Source organism: Tupaia chinensis, unplaced genomic scaffold (genome assembly GCF_000334495.1).
Source record: "Tupaia chinensis unplaced genomic scaffold, TupChi_1.0 Scaffold000002_1, whole genome shotgun sequence".
Lineage (NCBI taxonomy): Eukaryota > Metazoa > Chordata > Mammalia > Scandentia > Tupaiidae > Tupaia > Tupaia belangeri.
In genome coordinates, this window is record NW_006159428.1 from 380146 (window position 1) to 401871 (window position 21726).

The 21726-nt window shown below is 37.5% G+C and overlaps 1 protein-coding gene across 23 annotated transcripts in view; it reads right to left on the bottom strand.

Moving 5' to 3' along the window:
* The window catches only part of PPIP5K2 (diphosphoinositol pentakisphosphate kinase 2), a 93636-nt gene extending 72838 nt beyond the window's left edge, over positions 1-20798 (bottom strand). For 19 of the 23 annotated variants that reach the window (XM_027772079.1, XM_027771993.1, XM_027771868.1 and 16 more), the window contains exons 1-7: positions 20161-20391; positions 14471-14869; positions 9559-9754; positions 6673-6763; positions 5432-5517; positions 3046-3200; positions 144-245 (exon numbers count right to left, since the gene is read on the bottom strand). In XM_027772079.1, the coding sequence (XP_027627880.1) occupies positions 144-245; positions 3046-3200; positions 5432-5517; positions 6673-6763; positions 9559-9754; positions 14471-14584 (744 nt within the window). In that variant the 5' untranslated portion in view covers positions 14585-14869; positions 20161-20391. Of the gene's footprint in view, positions 1-143; positions 246-3045; positions 3201-5431; positions 5518-6672; positions 6764-9558; positions 9755-14470; positions 14870-18498; positions 18764-19659; positions 19756-19811; positions 20124-20160; positions 20392-20783 lie in introns of those variants that run through there. The other 4 variants (XM_027771798.1, XM_027771765.1, XM_014588896.2 and 1 more) reach the window with 4 other exon arrangements.
* Positions 20799-21726: the final 928 nt, after the last annotated feature.

A 21726-nucleotide genomic window follows, 5' to 3' on the forward strand; every position in this document is an offset into this window, starting at 1 on the left:
AAGGTACAGAATAGAGGTTAGATATAGCTAGTTTAAAAAAGAATGTTCCTTAAACTCAAAACACGAAATTTAATCTAATCAAACATATCTTAATATTAGTACCACCCTAGTAGAAAATTGAAACATACTTTAGTTAATCCTACCTTAACATCAGTACCATCTGTGGGCATAAATTCTTCATATATATACGAGCCAGTTTTTCGTACATTGCTTTCTGGGGAATAAACACTACTTCTACTGCCAATCTGAAACCAAAAGATGTCCATTAATGTGTAATCAAATTATTTTTCTAATTCTTATAATATAACCTTTGTTAACCATTTTAGGAATGTTCAAATATCCTTTTTCAACCCCCTGGATATTTAAAAAAACACTTTCTATATAATTTGCATATATTATTTCCTATGCTCACTGTAAGCTAAAGAGGATAAAAATGTAATAAATGTAATAAACTTCAAGAATTCTTTTTTTTTCACAGAGAGATTTTTGCTATAGGGCATGTGCGCTCACCAGGCAGAGAAAAACAAGAGAGACAGAAAGCAAGAAATCACCCCTGCCCTGGGGGGGGAGGGGGGAGAGGATGACCATGCTGCAATCCCTTTTCCTCCATCCTCCTTTCAGGATTTTGGGCACACAAGCATACACATTCAGTGTGTCTTAAGCTACCAGGCCCAAGACTCAAACCACAGTTGACTACGTGGGAGTCCAGCAACATAACCATTACATCATCTGCTGGTCCTAAGAATTATCTTTTTAAGATCCATTCATGTTACTGCATATAACTCAAATTTGTTCATTTTTTACTACTACAGAATTTTCCATGTAAATACACCAGAATTCATCCATTCTCTTAAGTTATGTTTAGGCTTTTTCCAAGCTTTGACTATTGCAACAATGTTGCCTTGAACATTCTTATTAAGTGTTCTCACAACACATCTGTGCAAGAATGTTCCTAGCATATATCTTAGAAATAGAATTGTCAGGGGCCAGCAGGTGACATGGTAGTTAAAGATGCTGAATTCCCACATGGCCCATGGTAGTTCAAGTCCCAAACCTGACTTTCCCTTTCTCTCTCTCTGGTCAAATTAAATAATAATAATAATAATAACAACAACAAATGGAACTAACTAAATAAATAATTCTCAAAGGGGACCAGCAGGTGGCATGATGGCTACATCGCTGGACTCTCACGTAGTTGACTGCAGTTTAAGACCTGGACCCGGTGGCTTAAACTCATGCCGGGTACATGTACATGTGTGCCCAAGATCCCAAGAGGAGAATGGAGGAAAAGGGATTGTGATGTGGCCATCCCCCCTTGGGGGGGGGGTGTGATTTCTCACTTTCTGTCTTTCTGTTTCTGTCTGGCAACCACATGCACCCTATAGCAAAAAAATCTCTCCAAAAAACACATAATTTGTAAAAAAAAAAAAAAAAAAGAAATAGAATTGCCAGATGATAGAATATGTACATATTCAACTTGTGAAGATAAAGCCAAAATCTTTTTATAAACTATTCTAATCTTTTATAAACTATTCCAATTTAGAGCCTCACCGGCAAAATATGTGAGTTCCTTCTGGTCTACATTCTTAATCTATAACTGATATTATTAGACTTCTTAATATTTGCCACTTCAGGGGGATATTATTGTGGGACCAGCAGTTAGCGTAATGGCTATGTCGCTGGACTCCCATGTAGTCGACCGCGGTTAGCACCCCAGAGCTGGTGGCTTTAAAACTCATGCCGGGTATGGGAACCAGCAGTTAGCGTAATGGCTATGTCTGTCGCTGAACTCCCATGTAGTTGACCGTGGTTCGCGTCCCCGACCTGTGGCTTAAAACTCACCCTGGGCGCATGTGCGTGCATGCCCAAGATCCCAAGAGGAGAATGGAAGGGAAGGGATTGCGGCGAGACCATCCCCCCTGGGGGATGATTTCTCGCTTTCTGTCTCTCTGTCTGGCAAGCGCACGCGCCCTATAGCGAAAAACCTCTCAAAAAAAACCAAAAACCAAAAACCAAAAAACTCACGCCGGGTGCCAGTGTGTGCGTGCCCAAAATGCAGAGAGGAGAATAAAGGAGAAGGGATTGCGGAGTGGCCATCCCCCCTCGGGGTGACTTCTCACTTACTGCTTCTCTGTCTCTGTCTGTCTGGTGAGCACATGCACCCTATAGCAAAAACCTCTTTAAAAAAAAAAAAAAGAAGTATCTTACTGTGTTCTTCATTTGCATTTTATGACTGTTTATAAGTGTACCTGCATTTATAATTCTGACACATTGATTGTTTCTAAGAGTCTACACCATTTTGCATTCCTGACAAAAATGTTTGAGCTTTGTTGCTTCCTAACTATCTCAATATTTTTTATCTTCACCAATCCAAAAACTAACACAACTCATATTTTAGATTTGTTTTACATTAATTATACTATGGGTACAGTTGGACATACTTTCATGTATATATGTTATCAGTATTACTTTCAATGAACTATATTTTCTGGGCCATTTTTTTAAAAGATTGATGATCTTTGGGACCAGCAGTTAGCATAATGGCTGTCGCTGGACTCCCATGTAGTCGAGAATGGTTCGAGTCCCAGACCCGATGGCTTAAACTCACGCCAGGCGCATGTGTGTGCGTGCCCAAGATTCCGAGAGGAGAATGGAGGAGAAGGGATTGTGGTGTGGCCATCCCCCCGGGTGGTGATTTCTCGCGTTCTGTCTCTCTGCCTCTCTCTTTCTGGCGAGCGTATGTGCCCTACAGGAAAAAACTCTCCAAAAAAAAAAGACTGATGATCTTTATCTGAATTCTTGGTTTGATGTACATACAAATGGGAGGTTATAAAAAAAAGTTATTTTCTTAGCATTTTTTTCCATAGAAATCCTGCTTAACATCATTAAGTAAAATAATGCTTTGCTTTTCTAACATTTAGTATCAGTTTTGTGAATTTACCTTTAAATAATACCTTTTCAAGAATTCAATAATAGTTTTATTAAATGCTTTGTTCCTTTTTTTTTATGAAGAATAGTATTCATACAAAGATTACAAAGGTTTACCTTCCTAAAGAGCCTCTGACTCCCACCCCCAGCAGAGGTTGGGTAGTAAATGTAAACATTATGATCTTCTGCACTGACTGGTTTTTCCACAAATGGTTTTTGGAAAACTTCCCCATTTACTTCTACATGATCTTCCCCTTCAATCAGGTTGCATTCTATAAATCAAACAAAATACCAAGAAAATTACACAGTGCATTATATTACGTAGACACTGTATTATTAATGGGAACATTTTTACTGGAAGAAAGAGTACAATGAAAAATAAACTCAGACAACGTACTTATTTAATTTTAATTAGATATTTAAGCAAACTACATTTACCAACATTTATGATGTACATGGCATTAAGAACTATCAGTGCTTTCTAAAACTTTTTATCAGTTTGCCATTTCACACTACCATGCCACAAAATTTAAAGTTTACCATGCCACAAAATTTAAAGTTAGACGTGAAATGATGCCATTAAGAAAGACGAAGGCTGGCCCCAAAGTACAATGGTTAAACATTGTGCAAGAGAAGCAGAATCCCCTCTGGAAGACTAGGGTTCAATCCTGGCCCCATCAGCAATACACGAGCTGCGCATGCCTAGGATCCTGAATATGGAGAACTGGAAGAAGATCTGTGGTATGACCAGGTCCCACTGCCGGGTGCTTTCTGTGACCCTTCCCGCCCCCCACTTTTTCTGTCTCTATGTGCACTTGTACTATATCATGAAGAAAAAGAAGGACAAAGAAGTAACTCCAGAATGCCACCATCTTTTGACAAATGTGTGGGATCATTCGTATCAGGTAATCAAAACCATGAAATTATTCACATTAGAAAAGTAATCCATATGTAGAGTAAGTAAGTAATCCAGATAGAAAGTTAATTTTTCACTTCTAGAAAAATGAGAAAAGTTCTTTGTTTCAAAATGCTGTGTCCAATGTGTAATAAAATGTGCTTTCAGGTACAATAAAGTCATCAAAAATCCTCAAAATACTCAATGCTATCAGAATACTGTTATGAAAAACATTTATCTTGTCCTTTGACTAAGTAATGTACAGTTTACATGTTTTAGATAACTAGGGAAAATGAAGCAAACTGTGCTCTAAAATGAGAGGACTTCTGAGGGCCGGCAGGTGGCTTGGTGGTTAAGGGCACTGGACTTCCAAATGGCTGACTATGGTTCAAGTACTGTACCTGGTGGCTTGCTTTCTCACTTTCACTCTCTCTCTTGCTTTGTCCCTCTCTGGTCAAATTAAAATAAATAAAGTTAAATGGAATAATTTTTTTTTAAATTTTTCTTTTAAAAAATTAAATGAGAGGACTTTAAAAGTTCATAGAAAATTAAATTAAAGTACAACAAGTATACCCCCATACAAAAAACAATTCTGGGGCAAGTAGGCGGTATAGTGGTTAACACTGCTGGACTCTCACATGGCTGGCCATGGTTTGAATCCCTGGACCAGGTGGCTGGAAAATCACACCAGGCGCATATGTGCAGTTTCCAAGATCCCAGGAGGAAAACGGAGGAGAAGGGACTGTGATGTGGCCATGCCCCCTAGGGGGATTATTTCTCACTTTTCCTCTCACTGGCTCTGTCTTGCTCTCTTTCCAGTGAGCAAACATGCCCTATGGCAAAAATCTCTTAAAAAAGAAAAAAACAATTTCAAAATCTCTCATAGATTTTTCATCATGTGCATTTTTCATAAACTTTCTGAAGACACCTCCTAGTAACACTGGGGCACTGGAAAAGTCAAGATGCATTTTTGCCTAGAAAAATACATCATGCCTTCCGATGACCCAGTAAATAGTAATATTTGAAAATTCCTAGTCACCAGATACTGAACTATGAGATCATACAATGAAGTTTCTAATATTTAATTTAATAGTCATAGATGAATAACTTGGTTACTCCTAATCAATACAAATTTACTGAGCATATAATTTTTGAATTTGTCTTTATGTTTCTAAGAGATACAGCAAATGTAGACAGATGAAAAACAGGATAGATAATTCCTAAATTATCAATAAGCCTTTAGCTCACAAGGTCATATCTTAAACAAATACAACACTTGTTGAGTTCACTTTAAAAAAAAAATGACTAAGTAATTTTTTCTTTCCCTTAAAGAATTATTTTATTTAACTTTATTTACTTATTTATTTTAATTTGACCAGAGAGGAACAGAGTGAGAGAGGGAGATAGAGAGTGAGAAAGCAGGCTGTCAGGTCTGGGACTCAAGCCATGCTTGGCCATGTGAGTCCAGTGCCCTTAACCACCATGCCATCTGCTGGCCCCGAATACTATGTAATTCTTTAAATTCCATCCCGTTAATTATGGTAGGGAAGTGGTCTAAAAGTATGTCAAGTGGCAAAACGCAGTTGACGTGAAATCTCTTACTCTTACCTTTGGGATTATTTGGGTCACGGTTCAAAATTGCATAACGAGGAAGTAAAATACCTTCAGCTTGAAGAATACTATATACTTCTCTTCTGTAAGAAAAGGAAGAAGCATCCCTTCTGTGTCAGTGTCACAATGATACTACTCTTACATTGTTTTTAAAGTACATTATTACTGTTCTACTACTAAAAAAGGTATGAACATCAGTCTTTTTACCTTTAAAATGATCAAATATGTTTCAAATATTAAAAAATGTATTCTAAGGAAATATTCAGCAATTAAAACAGAAATTTATGCATGAAGTTTTTTGTAGAACACTAAGAAACTAATTTTTAAAATCAATATAGATATATAAAAGGAAATGATTAAAAAGTTAATATAGCATAACATAGCACATAAAAACCTCATGCTCAGTCTACTAAGAGAAAAGTGATTCTAATTTTGTAAAATGTGAGTTTATATTATACATTGTTTTCTATATTTAAAAAATGGCAGATTCAATAACAGAATTAAAAGTGGCTTTCATTATTCTTTTATTTTTCAAATTTCTAAAACAAGCATGCATTAACAGATTAACACTAGAAACAATGTTTAAAATTTTTAGATACTAAATAATGTTATGTTATGCTCTGAAAGGACATAAAAAATAGAAAAGCAGAAAAACTATAGGCCTTATATTTGACAAAGCATTTTCATATATATAATCTTACATTGTAATGGTAACACAAAAGAAAACAAAATGCTGATAAAGTTATTAGAGAAACTACTAGACTGAAACATCAATTAGATAAAAAAAATACATTAACATATAATTTAAGAAATCTGTGATTTGGTCTGTTAAATGAAGGATGACTATAGCAAAATATTTTTCAATATGAGTATACTCTATCACTAAAAAAAAAAAATCCAATTATAATGAGTTAAGTCCAAATTTAATCATCAGCCACATGGCAGAAAAACTGTTTATAATTTTCAGTGATTTAGTAGGCTCTGGAAATACACAAATCTGGTTGAAGTCTTTGTCCCATTGCTTGGGGAACTACTTGTGTCTTGGGGCAAGTTAATGACTTCCTGATTCTAAAATGTCCTCATCTATAAAATAGATAATAAATATTTATTTTGGAGTGCTATTTTGAAGATACAATAAACTGATGTATGGGAAAACATCGGTTGCCAAGCTAGTGTATAGCAGTCACTAAATAAATGCTAATTTTCCTTCCCTTAATTCAGCCAACTTCACCACTCACCTATCTTGTATGAGATACTGCATATTCAAGTCATTGATTACAAATGGATTCCTGAGTTTTGCATAGGCAACTGCTTTGTCCAGTGGAAATCCTAAGAACACATATTATTAACATATTCTATACAATCTTAAGATAGTTGACATCTATAGCTTTATCGACCTGAACTGATGCCACCTCATGAAAAAAAACTTCATTATGCACATAACCTCCTTCTATAAAAGGTATATCAATTAACCTTGATTTAACCTTATGCTATTAAATTGTGTATTATCTAGTTAATCTGATTGATAAGGCACAGCAAGCCAGTAATTATACAGCCATACTTAAGAGCACTGATGTACTAGTCAGTCACCTGATCAAGATTACTTCATATACAAAGAAAAATCTACATACAAATAACGTAAGTATCATAAATCACCTAGTAATTTTTAAAAATACATACGACTCTTCTTCTCATCTAGCTATTTTGATGCCTATACATATAAAATAGCTGATATTTAAAAAACTTGTGTTCCTTTAAAAAGAGCTGCAAAAACAAAAATTAACTCACACAGAAAAAGCTATCCCGAAAATATACAATATACTACTAGAATCATGCTGCTGCCAGGTCAATGCTAAACTAGCAAGAACTGGCTCTCAAAACTTGGTAGAAGTACTAGTTACAATGAAAATAAATAATCAAATAGCACTAGGGTAAAAAGAGACCTTAAAACAAACCAACCAACCAATATATGACAATATTATTTTTTTAAGACTTATTTTATTTAAATTTATTTACTTTCTTATTTTTTAATTTGACCAGAGAGGAGCAGAGCAAGGAAGAGAGACAGAGGGAAAGTGAGAAAGCAAGCTTTCAGGTATTCGGCTATGTGGGAGTCCAGCACCTTTAACCAGCATGCTACCTGCCGGCCCCCATTACAATATCATTAAGAGAGGTAATATACTTTGACAGATAAGAGTATAAACCAGTGTTCAAATTCTGCTGCCATCTTTCACTGGCTATGTAATCTTGGGCAAATTTATTTAACATCTCTAAGTCTCTGCTCAGCTGTAAATGAGTATTATAGAAGTCTTACCTACTAAGCTTTTTGAAGAACTAAAACCTTATATAATGCACTTAGCACAGCATAGTAAACGCTCAATAAATGTTATCTATTATTCATTAAATGACAAAATTTTAATGAATATTGTCTATAGAAAAAGGTAAAAATTAGCAAGCATGTGTAACTTTAGATATAACTACAGAGTACTAAATGTACTTCCAAAGACACTATAGTTTGCAGCATTAACAGAATAGTTAGGAAAGGAAGTACTAAAGCATACTGAAATTTAAAAAAAAATAAAAATAAAAAGGCAGCAGGTGAAATAGCACTTAAGGTGCTGGACTCCCATGTGGCCGACCATGGCTCCAGGCCTAGATCGAAATCATGCCAGGTGCGTATTCATGCATGCCCAAAATCCCGAAAAGAGAATGGAGAAGGGACTGCAATATGGCCATTCCCCGGTGGGGGTGATTTCTCACATTCTGTCTGTCTGTCTCTCCAGTGAGCTCACTCACCGTATAACAAAAATCTCTAAACTAAACAAGACAAAACAAAATGCTATGGTTAGTTAAACATTTAACTGATTTAAATTTCTCTTCATTTTTAAAATTTAAAATAGAGATAGAGATACTTTATACTCCAAATCACTTACACAAATTACAAATCCTTCAAGTTATTAAAAGACTCTCAGATTTCATCACTTATAAAGATCTCACTATTATCTGAAGCCTCCTAAATAATTAAAAAAGAGAGAGAGAGGAAAAACATCTATTCTGCTTTTTTTGTTATTGAAGAACTTTTTCCTTACCAAGAGATGGTTCATCAGGTATGATCTTAGATATAGCACCAATGTTTTACAAGCAAAAAGCTTTTATAGGAATAACCATGTGATGGTAAGGGAAGAATACCTTACTTTCAAGGATAAACAAATTTTAAAGTTCTCTGAAATGAGAGGCTTCAGTCTGCAAAGATCAGGGTCTTGACTTCTCTATGAAATAATGAAAACCAATTTTGGCTATGGGAGCACAAAAAGTCTCAATCATGCCCAATTTTCTTACTGCTGAAAAGATTTAAACACAACGTGTGACTACGCATATTTTGGTAATAAGTGATGATTAAATAAGTGATAGATTTAAAATTGAGAGCACATCTTTTAAATTATAATTCTTACTGGAAAATTCATTAAATCACAGATTCTTATGTTACATATTTTCAGATACACCTTAGCAAAAATTCCGATTAGTAGACTTTACTGTGAAGTAATATTTAACTGACACTTTAATTTGATTAATTAAAGATAGCAAATAATATCTAAAATCTCAAATAGTAAGTTTTTAAGAACTGAGGTGTTAACATATATGAGCAGTGACAGATCATTTTCTATATGACAAAAACATAAGGGCTTAAAATATTCAAGAACTCAACAATTTATCTTAAGAAACTTAGAGATGCAAACAAAGATATACACTCAAAAAGTTCATCACAACCTCACTTTTAACAATGGAAACTGGAAACCATTCCAACATTAGGATATTAGTTAAATATATTATTACATATCCGAATAGCTAGTCAAAATCAGATTATTTTAAAAAATGGAGGGGAAAAATAATCTCAAATAATACTACAACTATATTAAGTATAAACAATTACATATAAACTATGACACACACACAAAAAGCAAGAACACAGACGCCTAGAAAAATGATATCAAAAAGTTAACATGCCCTATCTGTGGAATGTGTTAGTTTCATTTTAATTTTCTGTTTTATTCAATATTCTACAATTAGTATTAGCTTCATAATAGAAGAGGAGAAAGGGATTCCGCTCTCCACTTTGTTAATACCTTTAGAATGGAAAGAAATAAGACAATCACATAAAGGCCAGTTTTCTACTGGTTCATTCAAAATAACTTCCTCTTCAAATACTACTACTGTGATATATTTAAATAAGGAGATCCGTTCTAGAATTTCCTTCATTGGTTTGGATTTGGATTTCTTTGCCATGGAACATATTCCAACCACAATTTGCCTTTCCGGTGGCTAAAACAGAAATGAAACAAAAAATCAGGTTGATTTACATTAGCTCCAAACTACAGTTATCTTGATTATCAGAAGTAGATGAAGCAAGTAATGAATCAATAAAACTAATACATTAAGCAACAATGGCATTTTTAAAAATTAAATCATTGTTATAATAGACACTGAGTAAGTAAAATATTTTTACAAATATCTGGAAAAACCTTTAAAAACAAAAACACTTTCAGGATACTGTTAATTATTTCCAATCAAAATTTAAAACTTAAGCAAATATTCCTTTGTCTCTAGCATTTATTTACCTTCTTCAGACCAGAAAAGGGCAAGGAAAGGCCGAAACTCATCTAATCCGGGTAAACAGGCCCATGACATTAAGTTTCTTGCCTAAAATAAGATGCAGTTCCTAGTATAAAACTATTCAGTATTGAACTATATTGTAGACTGAACTTGAATACAGTTGTCCCCCCCTTACCCATGGGGACGTGTTCCAAGCCCCCCAGTGGATGCCTAAAACTGCAGATAGCACCAAACCTTACACATACTGGTTTTCACTATCCATACATACCTATGATAAAGTTTAATTTATGAATTAGGTACGGTGGGAGTTTAACAATACTTACAACAATATACTATAGTAACAGTTACATGAGGCCAGTAGGTGGGAGGGAGGTTAAGGTGCTAGATCTCACGTGGCCTGCTATGTTGTTTGAGTCCTGGACCCAGTGGCTTGAAAATCACAATGACTCGTGTGTATACATGCCCAAATTCCCAAGAGGAAACTAGAGAAGGGACTGCAGAGTGGCCATCCCCCATAAGGGGATAATTTCTCACTTTGCCTCTCTATCTTTGTCTCTCTGGTAAGCACACATATCCTATAGCAAAAACTAAAACAAAACGAAACAAAACAAAAGTCTGTCCAGTGCCTTTAACTACCACACCACCTGCTGGCCCCTATCCAGCTTTTCATTTCAATTCACCTCTCCTCTCCATGATATTTTATATACATCATATGATGTTATAATCTGGACTCAAAAGTGGTTTACTAGACTTTCTTACCAAAATCTAAAAATAAAATAGGATAACTTAAGAATCATGTATTAATAGTTCTTTTTCATCCCGGAACTATACTTCCCCACTAGCTCTTCAAAATTTATAAAATTAAATGTTCAGTATTGGATTTTAGACCTGAAATCAAATAGATGATAAATTCTAACCTTCTTGAGATCTACTGTCTTCCCCATTCTGACATCTGTTTTTATGATCCCTTATTCATTTCTTCTGATCAAAAGCCTTAAATTATAACATTTCTTTTTTTGTTTGTTTTTTTTTGGAGAGGTTTTTGCTATAGGGCGCGTGCACTCACCAGACAAAGACAGAGAGACAGAAAGCAAGAAATCACCCCCCAGGGGGGATGGTCACGCCGCAATCCCTTCTCCTACATTCTCCTCTCGGGATCTTGGGCATGCACGCACACGCGCCTGGCGTGAGTTTAAGCCGCCAGGTCCGGGACTTGAACCGCAGTCGACTATGTGGGAGTCCAGCAACATAGCCATTACGCTAACTGCTGGTCCCGCATTACAACATTTCTTAAAGTAGATTTCCCCAGCCAACAAAAAGTACTCAACCTAGTATTTCACATTGTTTTATAGTTTTAAAAATGCAAATACATAAGTTATATTTACTTATAATAGATCTATTTAAAGAATATCTGGTCATTGGCTAAGATGAATGGGAAGCACTAAAATTTAAAATGTGTACCTGAACCTGCATTCTTAAGACAAAATGACAGAATTTTCCTATTTGGTAAAAATTTCAGAAGTATGAAAGTATTTTTTAAAATAAATCTGAGTTATTTAGTTAAATTTAATATCTAAAAAACCTGAAATTCACACCTTTGAAAACAGGAGAGCGATCTGGAATAAATCGATTTACAGTGTTACAGGTCAAATAAGCCATATCAAGCTCCTCAGAACTGCTAACAATGCATCATGAATGCAAGTTTAGTATAGGTAGCATCAACATACCAAGAACTAAGTGTAGAAGATTAGAGAGATGAACAGTACCTGTCCCCAAAGTACTTTGAGTCTAGGGAACACGGTAATAACACGGTACATTGTGATACCAGAAACAGGTTATACTGCATAGAAACAGTATGTGGAAGCTATGTTCAAATTTATCACGGGGAAGAGCAAGGAGAGTAGGAAAAGTCAAAGACGTGAAATCTGAGCAGTTTTAAAGAATGAGTAATCATTCACAAGGGAACCAAAACAAGGGCATTTCAGAAACACGAAGAAGTATACTCACAACAGCAAAAAGGCATGGTACAAGATGAAGTAAATACACAGAAATTAAAAGTGTGGGAGACATTCTGGCAGTAGATATAGATGGAAGAGAAAAGGCCTTAGAAATGTATGAAGACTGGATAGATCAGTCAATGGAGTTCAGACGGACGCCATAGAAAACAGGGAAGGACAGTAAAGGCTGAGCCAACAGTGTGCTCTAGTCCAAGTGAGCGAGAGCTCAGCTTTTACATTTACTCACAGGACTTCTAGGTAAGACTTCAGATGAAGAAAAGTTCTGCTAGCAAGAGAAGCTAGAAAACTATTATTTTCTCAGAGATGGAGGGTGGGGAAGTGTTCTACACTGAAGTTTTAAGTTAGTTCAATTTGTATTCAGATAACGAGTAACTCCACTGTAAAAGATGTTATTATGAAAGGGTTTAAAAAGTCACCTAATAGCCATTTTTTGTTTTTACTACTTTTACCAAGTACCACAGGTTTCTTTTTTCTTTCTTTTAAAATTAATTAATTAGAATAAAAAATGCTGAATGGGTTTACAAACTGATTCATTGCTTCACGATTTTCAATGAAATTTCTAGGACAGTTTTTATTTTAAAACAAAATTCTCTTTCCAAGTCATAATACAGTTAGGTGATCCTTGAACACCAAGGTTGGGGGTATGGACCCACCACACAGTCAAAATCCACATAGGACATTTGACTCATCCAAAGCTTAACTACTAATAGCCTATTGGGACCAGCAGCCTACAGATAACATGAACGGTTATGTATGTTTATTACACATTATAAATAAACTCACAATAAGCTGGAGAAAATAAAATAATAAAAAAAATCTTAACATGGGGGACCAGCAGTTGGTATAATGGCTATGTCACTGGACTCCCACGTAGTCAACCGCAGTTCGAGTCCCAGACCTGGTGGCTTAAACTCATACCAGGCGTGCATGTATGTGCCCAAGATCCCGAGAGGAGAATGGAGGAGAAGGAATTGCATGGCTATCCCCTCTGGGGGGGTGATTTCTCGCTTTCTGTGTCTCTGTCTCTGTCTTTCTGGCAAGCTCGCACGTCCTATAGCAAAAAACTCTCAAAAAAAAAAAATCTTAATGAGGGGAAAATACATTTACATTACTATATATACTGTTTTACAGATACCATTAAGTTTACATTGTCTGTTTATAGGATAAACCACATCTGTAACTACATCAATATTGCCTTATATAAGCAGTATCCTAAAAGTTCATAAAAATGTGTATTATAAAAAAATTCCATGTATTTAAAAACATTTTATACCAAAATAAATTTGTACTTCAATTTCATTTTTCCACAAACTTTTTGAGCCCCTTATGATATAAAACACAATAGATGTTTTTCATTTCATTTACATTAGACATCAAATACTAAAGATAATGTGAAAAATAAGTTAATCATTTGTCTATATTGCCACAATCCCTTAAAAAATTCCAATATATTAATAAAAAAAAATACACATGTAAGTGAACCCACACAGTTCAAACCTGTTGCTCAAGAGTCAACTGTATAACAAAAACATGTGTCTAAGTCTGTATTTTAAAACAGTTCCCAGAGCTGGAAGGTGGCATGGTGGTTAAAGGCACCAGACCCCTACATGGTCGACCTTGGTTCAAGTCCCAGACCTGGTGACTTGTTTTCTCACTTTCTCTCTCTCTCTCTCTCTCACTCTGTTCCTCTCTGGTCAAATTAAAAATAAATAAATAAATACAGCTAAGCAATCTCTACTTGTAAAAAAAAAAAAATCAATGATGACTATAAAAGTCTTGGGCTAATGTAGCAAAGTGAATATAATAACTGTGTTATACCTAAGATTCAGCATGTATATAACATTCTAATACATCAGAAAAACAAAAGAACATACACACAGATACTTGACATAGCCTCTCCCAGTCACTTGGTCTTCAGATTTTTAAATAGTTAATGTATAGGGATATTTTCATGTAAACCAGCACATGCACTGACAAGATAAACCTAATCTATTTAAGTAGTCTTCCTTCCTTAATACCTTAAAAATTAATTCCTTCTACTTGTTTATCTTGATGTATTTACCAACTACTTCTATAGTTAAGAAATTCTTTTGATTCATGGCCAAAATAGCTGTCTCTCCTTGCCACTTTTTTTACCCACTCAAGTTGCACTATGCATATCACTGAAAAAAATGAAAACAGGCACATTATTAAACAACTTAGATGTCTGAACTCCAATTATTTCTTAATTCACTAGAGATTCAGTAACACCATTCATGACACGAAATACATTTTTTTAGTTTAAAATATTTCCAACAAATCTGTAAATGAAAAGTTTTAAGATTACAGTACTAATTAACATTAATGATGATTAGTAAAAAGTTTATATTATATTGGTCTTTTCTCACCAAAGAAACTAACAACTTACTGACTCATCCTCTTCATCATCCTCTTCATCTGCATGATGGAAGAAATGCCGATAATTTCCAGGATTTATTTCTGTATCTTCAGGCCCAACAAAAAATCTAGGGGCTTCACTCATTTTATTTCATTTGATATAGGTATGATTTAAATGATGTGTATTAAAATTGCTTCTAAATGAACAGCATCGGAAGAAAGTATCCACCCTATAGTAGCTGACGCATAGATTTGCTGCAGTTTATTTCTGCTTATACAATCACTTGAAATTGTGATGACAGTTCATTGGCAAATGTTCTTTTGTTCTCAGATGTCAATGCTTATTGTTGATATCAAAGTTGTTGCTACAGTTTAAAATGCAGAGATAGTAACAGTATTGTTTTCCTGAGTTGACGCAGCAATTTTTTACCTAAAAGGAGATGAAAAAATTAGTATGGAGCATGTACTTCAAAAAATATTCATGTAAAAATAATTCTAAAGGGCACTTACAAAATTACCATCAATAAACTGATGTGTACCAAAGTGAAAAGACATATCCTTCCTTAAAATTAAAAAATTAAGACCCTGATCATCAGTAATATATATTTTAAAATTTCACAAATCAATATACAATAAAAAGACTATACACTAAATCAAGTACAAAAATATCTAAATTAGAATATCATTCAAATTATAATAAAATTACATTAGAAGAGAAATCCCTCAGATCTTGGTTTAGGAAAAGAAAAAATAAGAGTTTAAAAACCTCTGACAATTAAACATTAATCTGAAATTATACCAACTTGTGAAAGTCCAGTCTATAAACAAGTTTTTAAGGACGATAACTATTTTGCATTCTGGTTTGATACATAAATCAGTAATAATGAAGATTATTTAACAGTACCTCTTACGCTTGTGGAAATAAAAATCTCTTTAGCAAACCTAGTAAAATCTACAGATTTTTTCCCCAGGAGAAACTTCAATAAACATTATACTCTGAAATCAATTTTATGTGGTTCACTGACATTAAAATTATTTCACATAATTAATCATTCATAAACATCATTTAAAGAACTATCATATAACAATAAAATAATCTCAAATTATTCCTTATCAAAATTGTTTACATGTACTTATTCCTTGTCATATTAAAGTTAATTATCTAAAAAATTAATTCCAAGATGAAACAAAATATCAAGTGCTTCATTTGATTACTGGTAATAAAAGAAATTACTTGACTCTGAGTCAGCTCTAAGGCCCCTTGGTTAAGGGAGTCAGGCGGCTGACTGAATAGTTCTGAATCCTAGTCCCAGTGGCTTGAAAAAAAACTCCAGGCACGTGTCCATGGGTACCAAAATCCCAACAGAATGGAGAAGGGATAGCAATGTTACCATACTCCACTGGGAAGTGCTTTCTCCCTCTCCCTTTTTCTGTCTCTGTCTCTTTCTGGTGAGGGCACATGTCCTCTAGCAAATTAAAAAAAAAATAAATTTCTTGAGCAAATATTCTAAGGAAGGGTTGAAAAGAGACAGCAGATAGCATAGTGGTCACATTGCTAGACTCCCACATGCCAAGCATGGTTTGAGTCACTGACCCAGTGACTTGAAAATCACACTGAGGCATGGCCATCTCCCCTCGGGCATGATTTCTCACTTTCCCTCTCACTATCTCTGTCTCTCTCTGGTGAGTGCATGCATCCTAGGAAAAAAACTCTTAAAAAAAAAAAGTTGAACAATATGCTAGACGAAATTCAGCATAACTCCAAATGTCATATCCGTAAAAATCTAATTTTAGTTCAATTGTGTGTGCGTGTGTGTATATATGTGTGTGTGTGTGTGTGTGTGTGTGTGTGTATATATGTATGCTTTTATATAGAGTGTCATGATAAAAATGTTTAATTTCATTAAATGTGATTGAATTGAGCAGAGAGGAAGGAGAGTCAGGTTTACAGATAATTCTTTTGAAGGGCTTTATTATAAAGACGGACGGAGGAGGGACCAGCAGTTAGCGTAATGGCTATGTCGCTGGACTCCCATGTAGTGGACCACGGTTCGAATCCCAGACCCAGTGGCTTAAACTCATGCGGGGCGCGTGTGCGTGCATGCCCAAGATCCCGAGAGGAGAATGGAGGAGAAGGGACTGCAGCATGGCCATCCCCCTCTGGAGGGTGATTTCTTGCTTTCTGTCTCTCTGTCTCTCTCTGTCTGGCGAGCGCATGTGCCCTATAGCAAAAACCTCTCCAAAAAAGCAAAAAAAAAAAAGATGGGCAGGGAAATTGGGTCTTAGGATATAAGGTCAAAAAAGGCTTTCTTTCTTTTTAGAATTACTTTATTTAAAATTTATTTACCAACTTATTTATTTTTAATTTGACCAGAGAGGTACAGAGTGAGAGAGAGAGAGACATGGAAAGTGAGAAAGCAAGCCATCAGGTATGGGACTCGAACCGCAGTTGGCCAAGTAGAAGTTCAGCACTTCTAAGCACCATGCCACCCACCATCTCAGAAAGCTTTCTTTTTTACTACTATTCCATTTTAATACATGAGATATTTATAGATTTAGAAAAGGGCTGAAGAAGTTAGTGTTCAAAAGAATAGACTCAGAATCCGAAATCCCTTTTGAATCTTGACTCGAATAGCTGTGTGACCTTGAGTAAGGAAGTTATCCTCTCAGGGCCTCAATTTCCCCATCTGCATTTTGTTTTTATTTCATTGTTTCATGTAAGGATTAAATATAAGATAATATCATAAATGTACTTATAGCCCAACATTTAGTACCATGCTACCCAAAGTCTCCACACTCAAATTTCAGTTTACATCAGAATTACCTACAGGTCTTGTTAAAAAAACCAAAACAAAAAAACTACAAAGTCTGGTGATGGGGGCCAATACTAGCCTTCCTATAATTAAAGTATCAAAGCGGTACTGGTGCTGCTTCTCCTCAAATCACATTTGAGGACGACTGCTCTAGACCCCAATTAAACTGGCTTTGAAAAGTTTCTGAAAGTTGCTTAGCTCTCGGTCCTGAACCAAGTTATTGAACTTCTCTAGCCATCATGTATAAATAGGGTAATAAATCTCTTATGGTGTTCTGAAGATTAAATGAGGATGAATATACCATACAAACTACCATATGTTAAGCATTCAGTAAATGTAGCTGTTTACATATTTTGTTAACTGCTGTTATAATTAAGGTAGATTTCTGACCTAAATGTAATTGACAAGAACCAAATATAAATAACTCAATTTGGATGCCCCCTATATAGTATTCTCATTCTATGAAGACAGAGAAACTTCTCTGCCACCAGGTCGCATGTGGCGTGGTGGTTAAAGGCGCTGGACTCCCATGTTGGCTGACTATGGTTTGAGTTCAATCGGGTGGCTTGCTTTCTCACTTTGTCTATCAATCTGTCTCTCTCCAGTCAAATTAAAATAAATACATAAAAGTTAAATAAAATAATTCTTTTTTTAAAAAAAGAAACTTCTCTGTTGCTGCAGTTACTGGAGACTTCATTAGAACTTCTCCAGACTCAGTATCCTTGTTTGAGACCATCATGAACTCAACTGCCTGGGTAAGTCGTCTTTTTTCTCATTCTTTTACTTCTCCTGGTCAGAGTTACCTAGTCCTCAAAATAACACCTTGGATTACCCATCTGCCCCACACAGTACTTAGAACCCTCCTTTACCTGCACTAAACTTTCTTTCCAAGCCCTCCTTACAGCCCTTTCCTGGTTCCTACAGGGTCCCAAGGAATAGAAAATCCATACTCCACAAGTCAAAGGAAATAGGAGCTCCAACTCCTGTTCCTCAGCCTGACCACACAGATCTAGCTTTCCTGGAATCCCAATAGCATTTTCCAGTGGAAACATTATTATAAACAGTGGCTCACTTCCAGGACACTAATAGTACAGCGAATAGGATACTATTAATAAATAGACTTCACCAGGCTGGCAAAGGCAACATAGCATCATTTATAAGATTATTTACACAATAAAAGCCCATTCCAAGTTCCACACAACCTTCACGTTGATTTTTTTCCTCTCTTCAAACATTCATGCAATACCTTTCTGCTGAGCCCGCATTTTCTTCTGCCTGGAATTCACTGCTCTTTGGAAGCTTCTACTCCCCTTTCAGTGATCAAATTGAAGGTCATCAGCAAACGCTTCCTTAACCAGCACACTTCAGCCAAATCCCAAATACACACCAAAACCTCGCCCACCCTCCAAGACACAGCATTTTAAATCTATCTTTACAGTTTTCTGTCTCCAATGGTTAGGTTTTCTTCTTGCGCAACTTTTACTTTGCAAATGTTCAAGTATTCCTAAAAGCTGAAAGAACAGTTCATTAAACAATATATCTGCACACCCTATTAGATTCAAAAATTGCCAACATTGTGCCCTATTTACTTTCTCTCTATACACACACACACACACACACACACACACACACACACACACACACACACACACACACACACACACACACACACACACACACACACACACACACACACACACACATATTGCATTATTTAAAAGCAAGTAGTGGATATTAACACACTTCTTTTCCAGATACTTTACTATGTATCTCCTAAGTACACAATTACATCCACACAACCACAACACCATTTCCACCTAAGAATTCCCTAACATTATCTGTAAGTAGCTGCATGTTAACTTTTGGAGAACAAGAACTTCATCCATGTATTTCCAGTACTTAATTTGGTGCCTAACACTTATTTACCATCAATAAATATTCTGATTATTATTTCATACCCTGATAATGAATATTCTGCAAGTCGTTGGGTTTAAAATTTAAACTGCAATCTTTGACTGTACAAGTCTGCATCTCTTGCGCATAGGTGTAATTGCTTCCTTTAAATAAGCCTGTGTTGGATAGTATATTTTGAGGGGTTCTAAAGTGCTTAATTCTGCATTACAATACTGATACACAACAAAGACAGAGGTCATATCTGTATTTTGTCAGACAGCTAGATAAGCACACCAAAACTTTCTGAATAAATGCCTTCCGTCACTGAAAATGTGGGTGAAGAAATTAGAATCCAGGAAGAACAATAAGACAATAGCACAACACAGTCTGTGGAGTCAGACTCCTTTCTTAACAGAGATCAAATGTTTTCTTGTACCAAAGTTTACTACGTCGAGTTATCTGACTTTTCTAAGCCTCACTACTTCCGTGAAACGAGGATAATCTAATGTATCACCTGGGATTGTTGAGGGCAGTTAATATGAAACCATTTAGATAAAGCCTCGGCACACGTAAGGACTCAGTAAATGGCAATGATCCTTATTTCATCTACCTGAGATAAAAACGATATATTTTATTTAAGACTCTAATAGCAAACCAAAATCCTACCCAAGTATAGAGAGGGGATGCAAGCTGCTCAAGTCAGCCATATGTCCTACTTGTACAGCCAAGCCTTCCAGCACGCGAAAGCAGGCTACGCACGACCACCCACGGGACTCCGAAGTCGCCAACTCCCACGACGAGGCCGACCATCTCGTGAATGGGAGCCGCTGGTCATCTCCGCTCCTTCTCCCTCAAGGCGCCCAAGGATGCTGCACCCTCCAAACCTCCGTCCCTACTGTTAAAAGCTGCAACGCACAGGCTTTTGTTCTCGTGAAGTGGGTGTGGAGGAATAAAGGCTAAGGAATAAAAGGAGACATCATTACCGAAAGCCATCCCCAAACTCGAGGCTACCTACTTCGGTGGAGGGAGATGCGCGGCTCACGGCAGAAGCGACTCCCTTCTGGCTGAGCTGCAAGTTCTGGCGTCTCCAGCCCAAACAAGGAAAAGGGGAAGCAGTCCGGGGTGAGAAGTCAAACCGAGACAGGGCCCTCGAGGTTGTACTGTCACGCCTCCACGCCCACGGTGTCCTTTGCTCCGCACATGCTCCCAGAGGAGCGCGCGTCCAGGGTCCGAGAGCACAGCTGGATCGAAGCAAAGGCCCAGGCGCCGCAGCAACCCTCAGGCCCTACCCAAGTATAGAGAGGGGATGCAAGCTGCTCAAGTCAGCCATATGTCCTACTTGTACAGCCAAGCCTTCCAGCACGCGAAAGCAGGCTACGCACGACCACCCACGGGACTCCGAAGTCGCCAACTCCCACGACGAGGCCGACCATCTCGTGAATGGGAGCCGCTGGTCATCTCCGCTCCTTCTCCCTCAAGGCGCCCAAGGATGCTGCACCCTCCAAACCTCCGTCCCTACTGTTAAAAGCTGCAACGCACAGGCTTTTGTTCTCGTGAAGTGGGTGTGGAGGAATAAAGGCTAAGGAATAAAAGGAGACATCATTACCGAAAGCCATCCCCAAACTCGAGGCTACCTACTTCGGTGGAGGGAGATGCGCGGCTCACGGCAGAAGCGACTCCCTTCTGGCTGAGCTGCAAGTTCTGGCGTCTCCAGCCCAAACAAGGAAAAGGGGAAGCAGTCCGGGGTGAGAAGTCAAACCGAGACAGGGCCCTCGAGGTTGTACTGTCACGCCTCCACGCCCACGGTGTCCTTTGCTCCGCACATGCTCCCAGAGGAGCGCGCGTCCAGGGTCCGAGAGCACAGCTGGATCGAAGCGAAGGCCCAGGCGCCGCCGCAACCCTCAGGCGATCGGGTTCCGCAGGTGCCGTTCTCCTCCGGCCTCGGGGCCTCACCTGCCACGGCCGCGGTGGCCACGCGAGCTTTTGGAGACGGCCGAGCCCATTCAGGTCTCGGTTCCCTCTTTAATTCCAGAGGCAGTGGCGAGGCGTTTGTCAAGTGATTCCAGCTGTAGGTGTGGACGTGGTCTTCTCCCTTTAGCCGCAGCTCAAGGGCCACAAAGGGATACCCCGAGTACCACCGCACCTCACGGATCTCGGTCACGCCTCTTCACTAGCCTCGGGTCTCACACAGAAACCTCACCGGGCGGAACGATTTCCGGCAGGATCCAAACGATCCGCCCTAACCTTTCCTGGCCGAGGTTCCACGGCCCGCTGGAAGGACTCGCCGTTTAACGACCCGGGTAGTTCCGCTTCCGGCGGCACCGGATAAGTCGCGAGAGGAAGCTTAAATCCTGTCGCTTGCATTTAGGACCACCTCGGTGAGTGGTCGTTCTGGTGTGCTTTGTCATACCTACTGTTTTTTAAAGTAAGGCGTAACTTGTCAATAATTTCTAAATCATTCTTTCCTACTGGCATAATGCAAGGCTAGCGTCTGTGGTGACTTTGCGCAGGCGCCCTTCGGGCGGGAGGGCCTTGGGCGTTGCGACGTCCCGCGGGAACTGGGTGGGACGGAGCGAGTGCT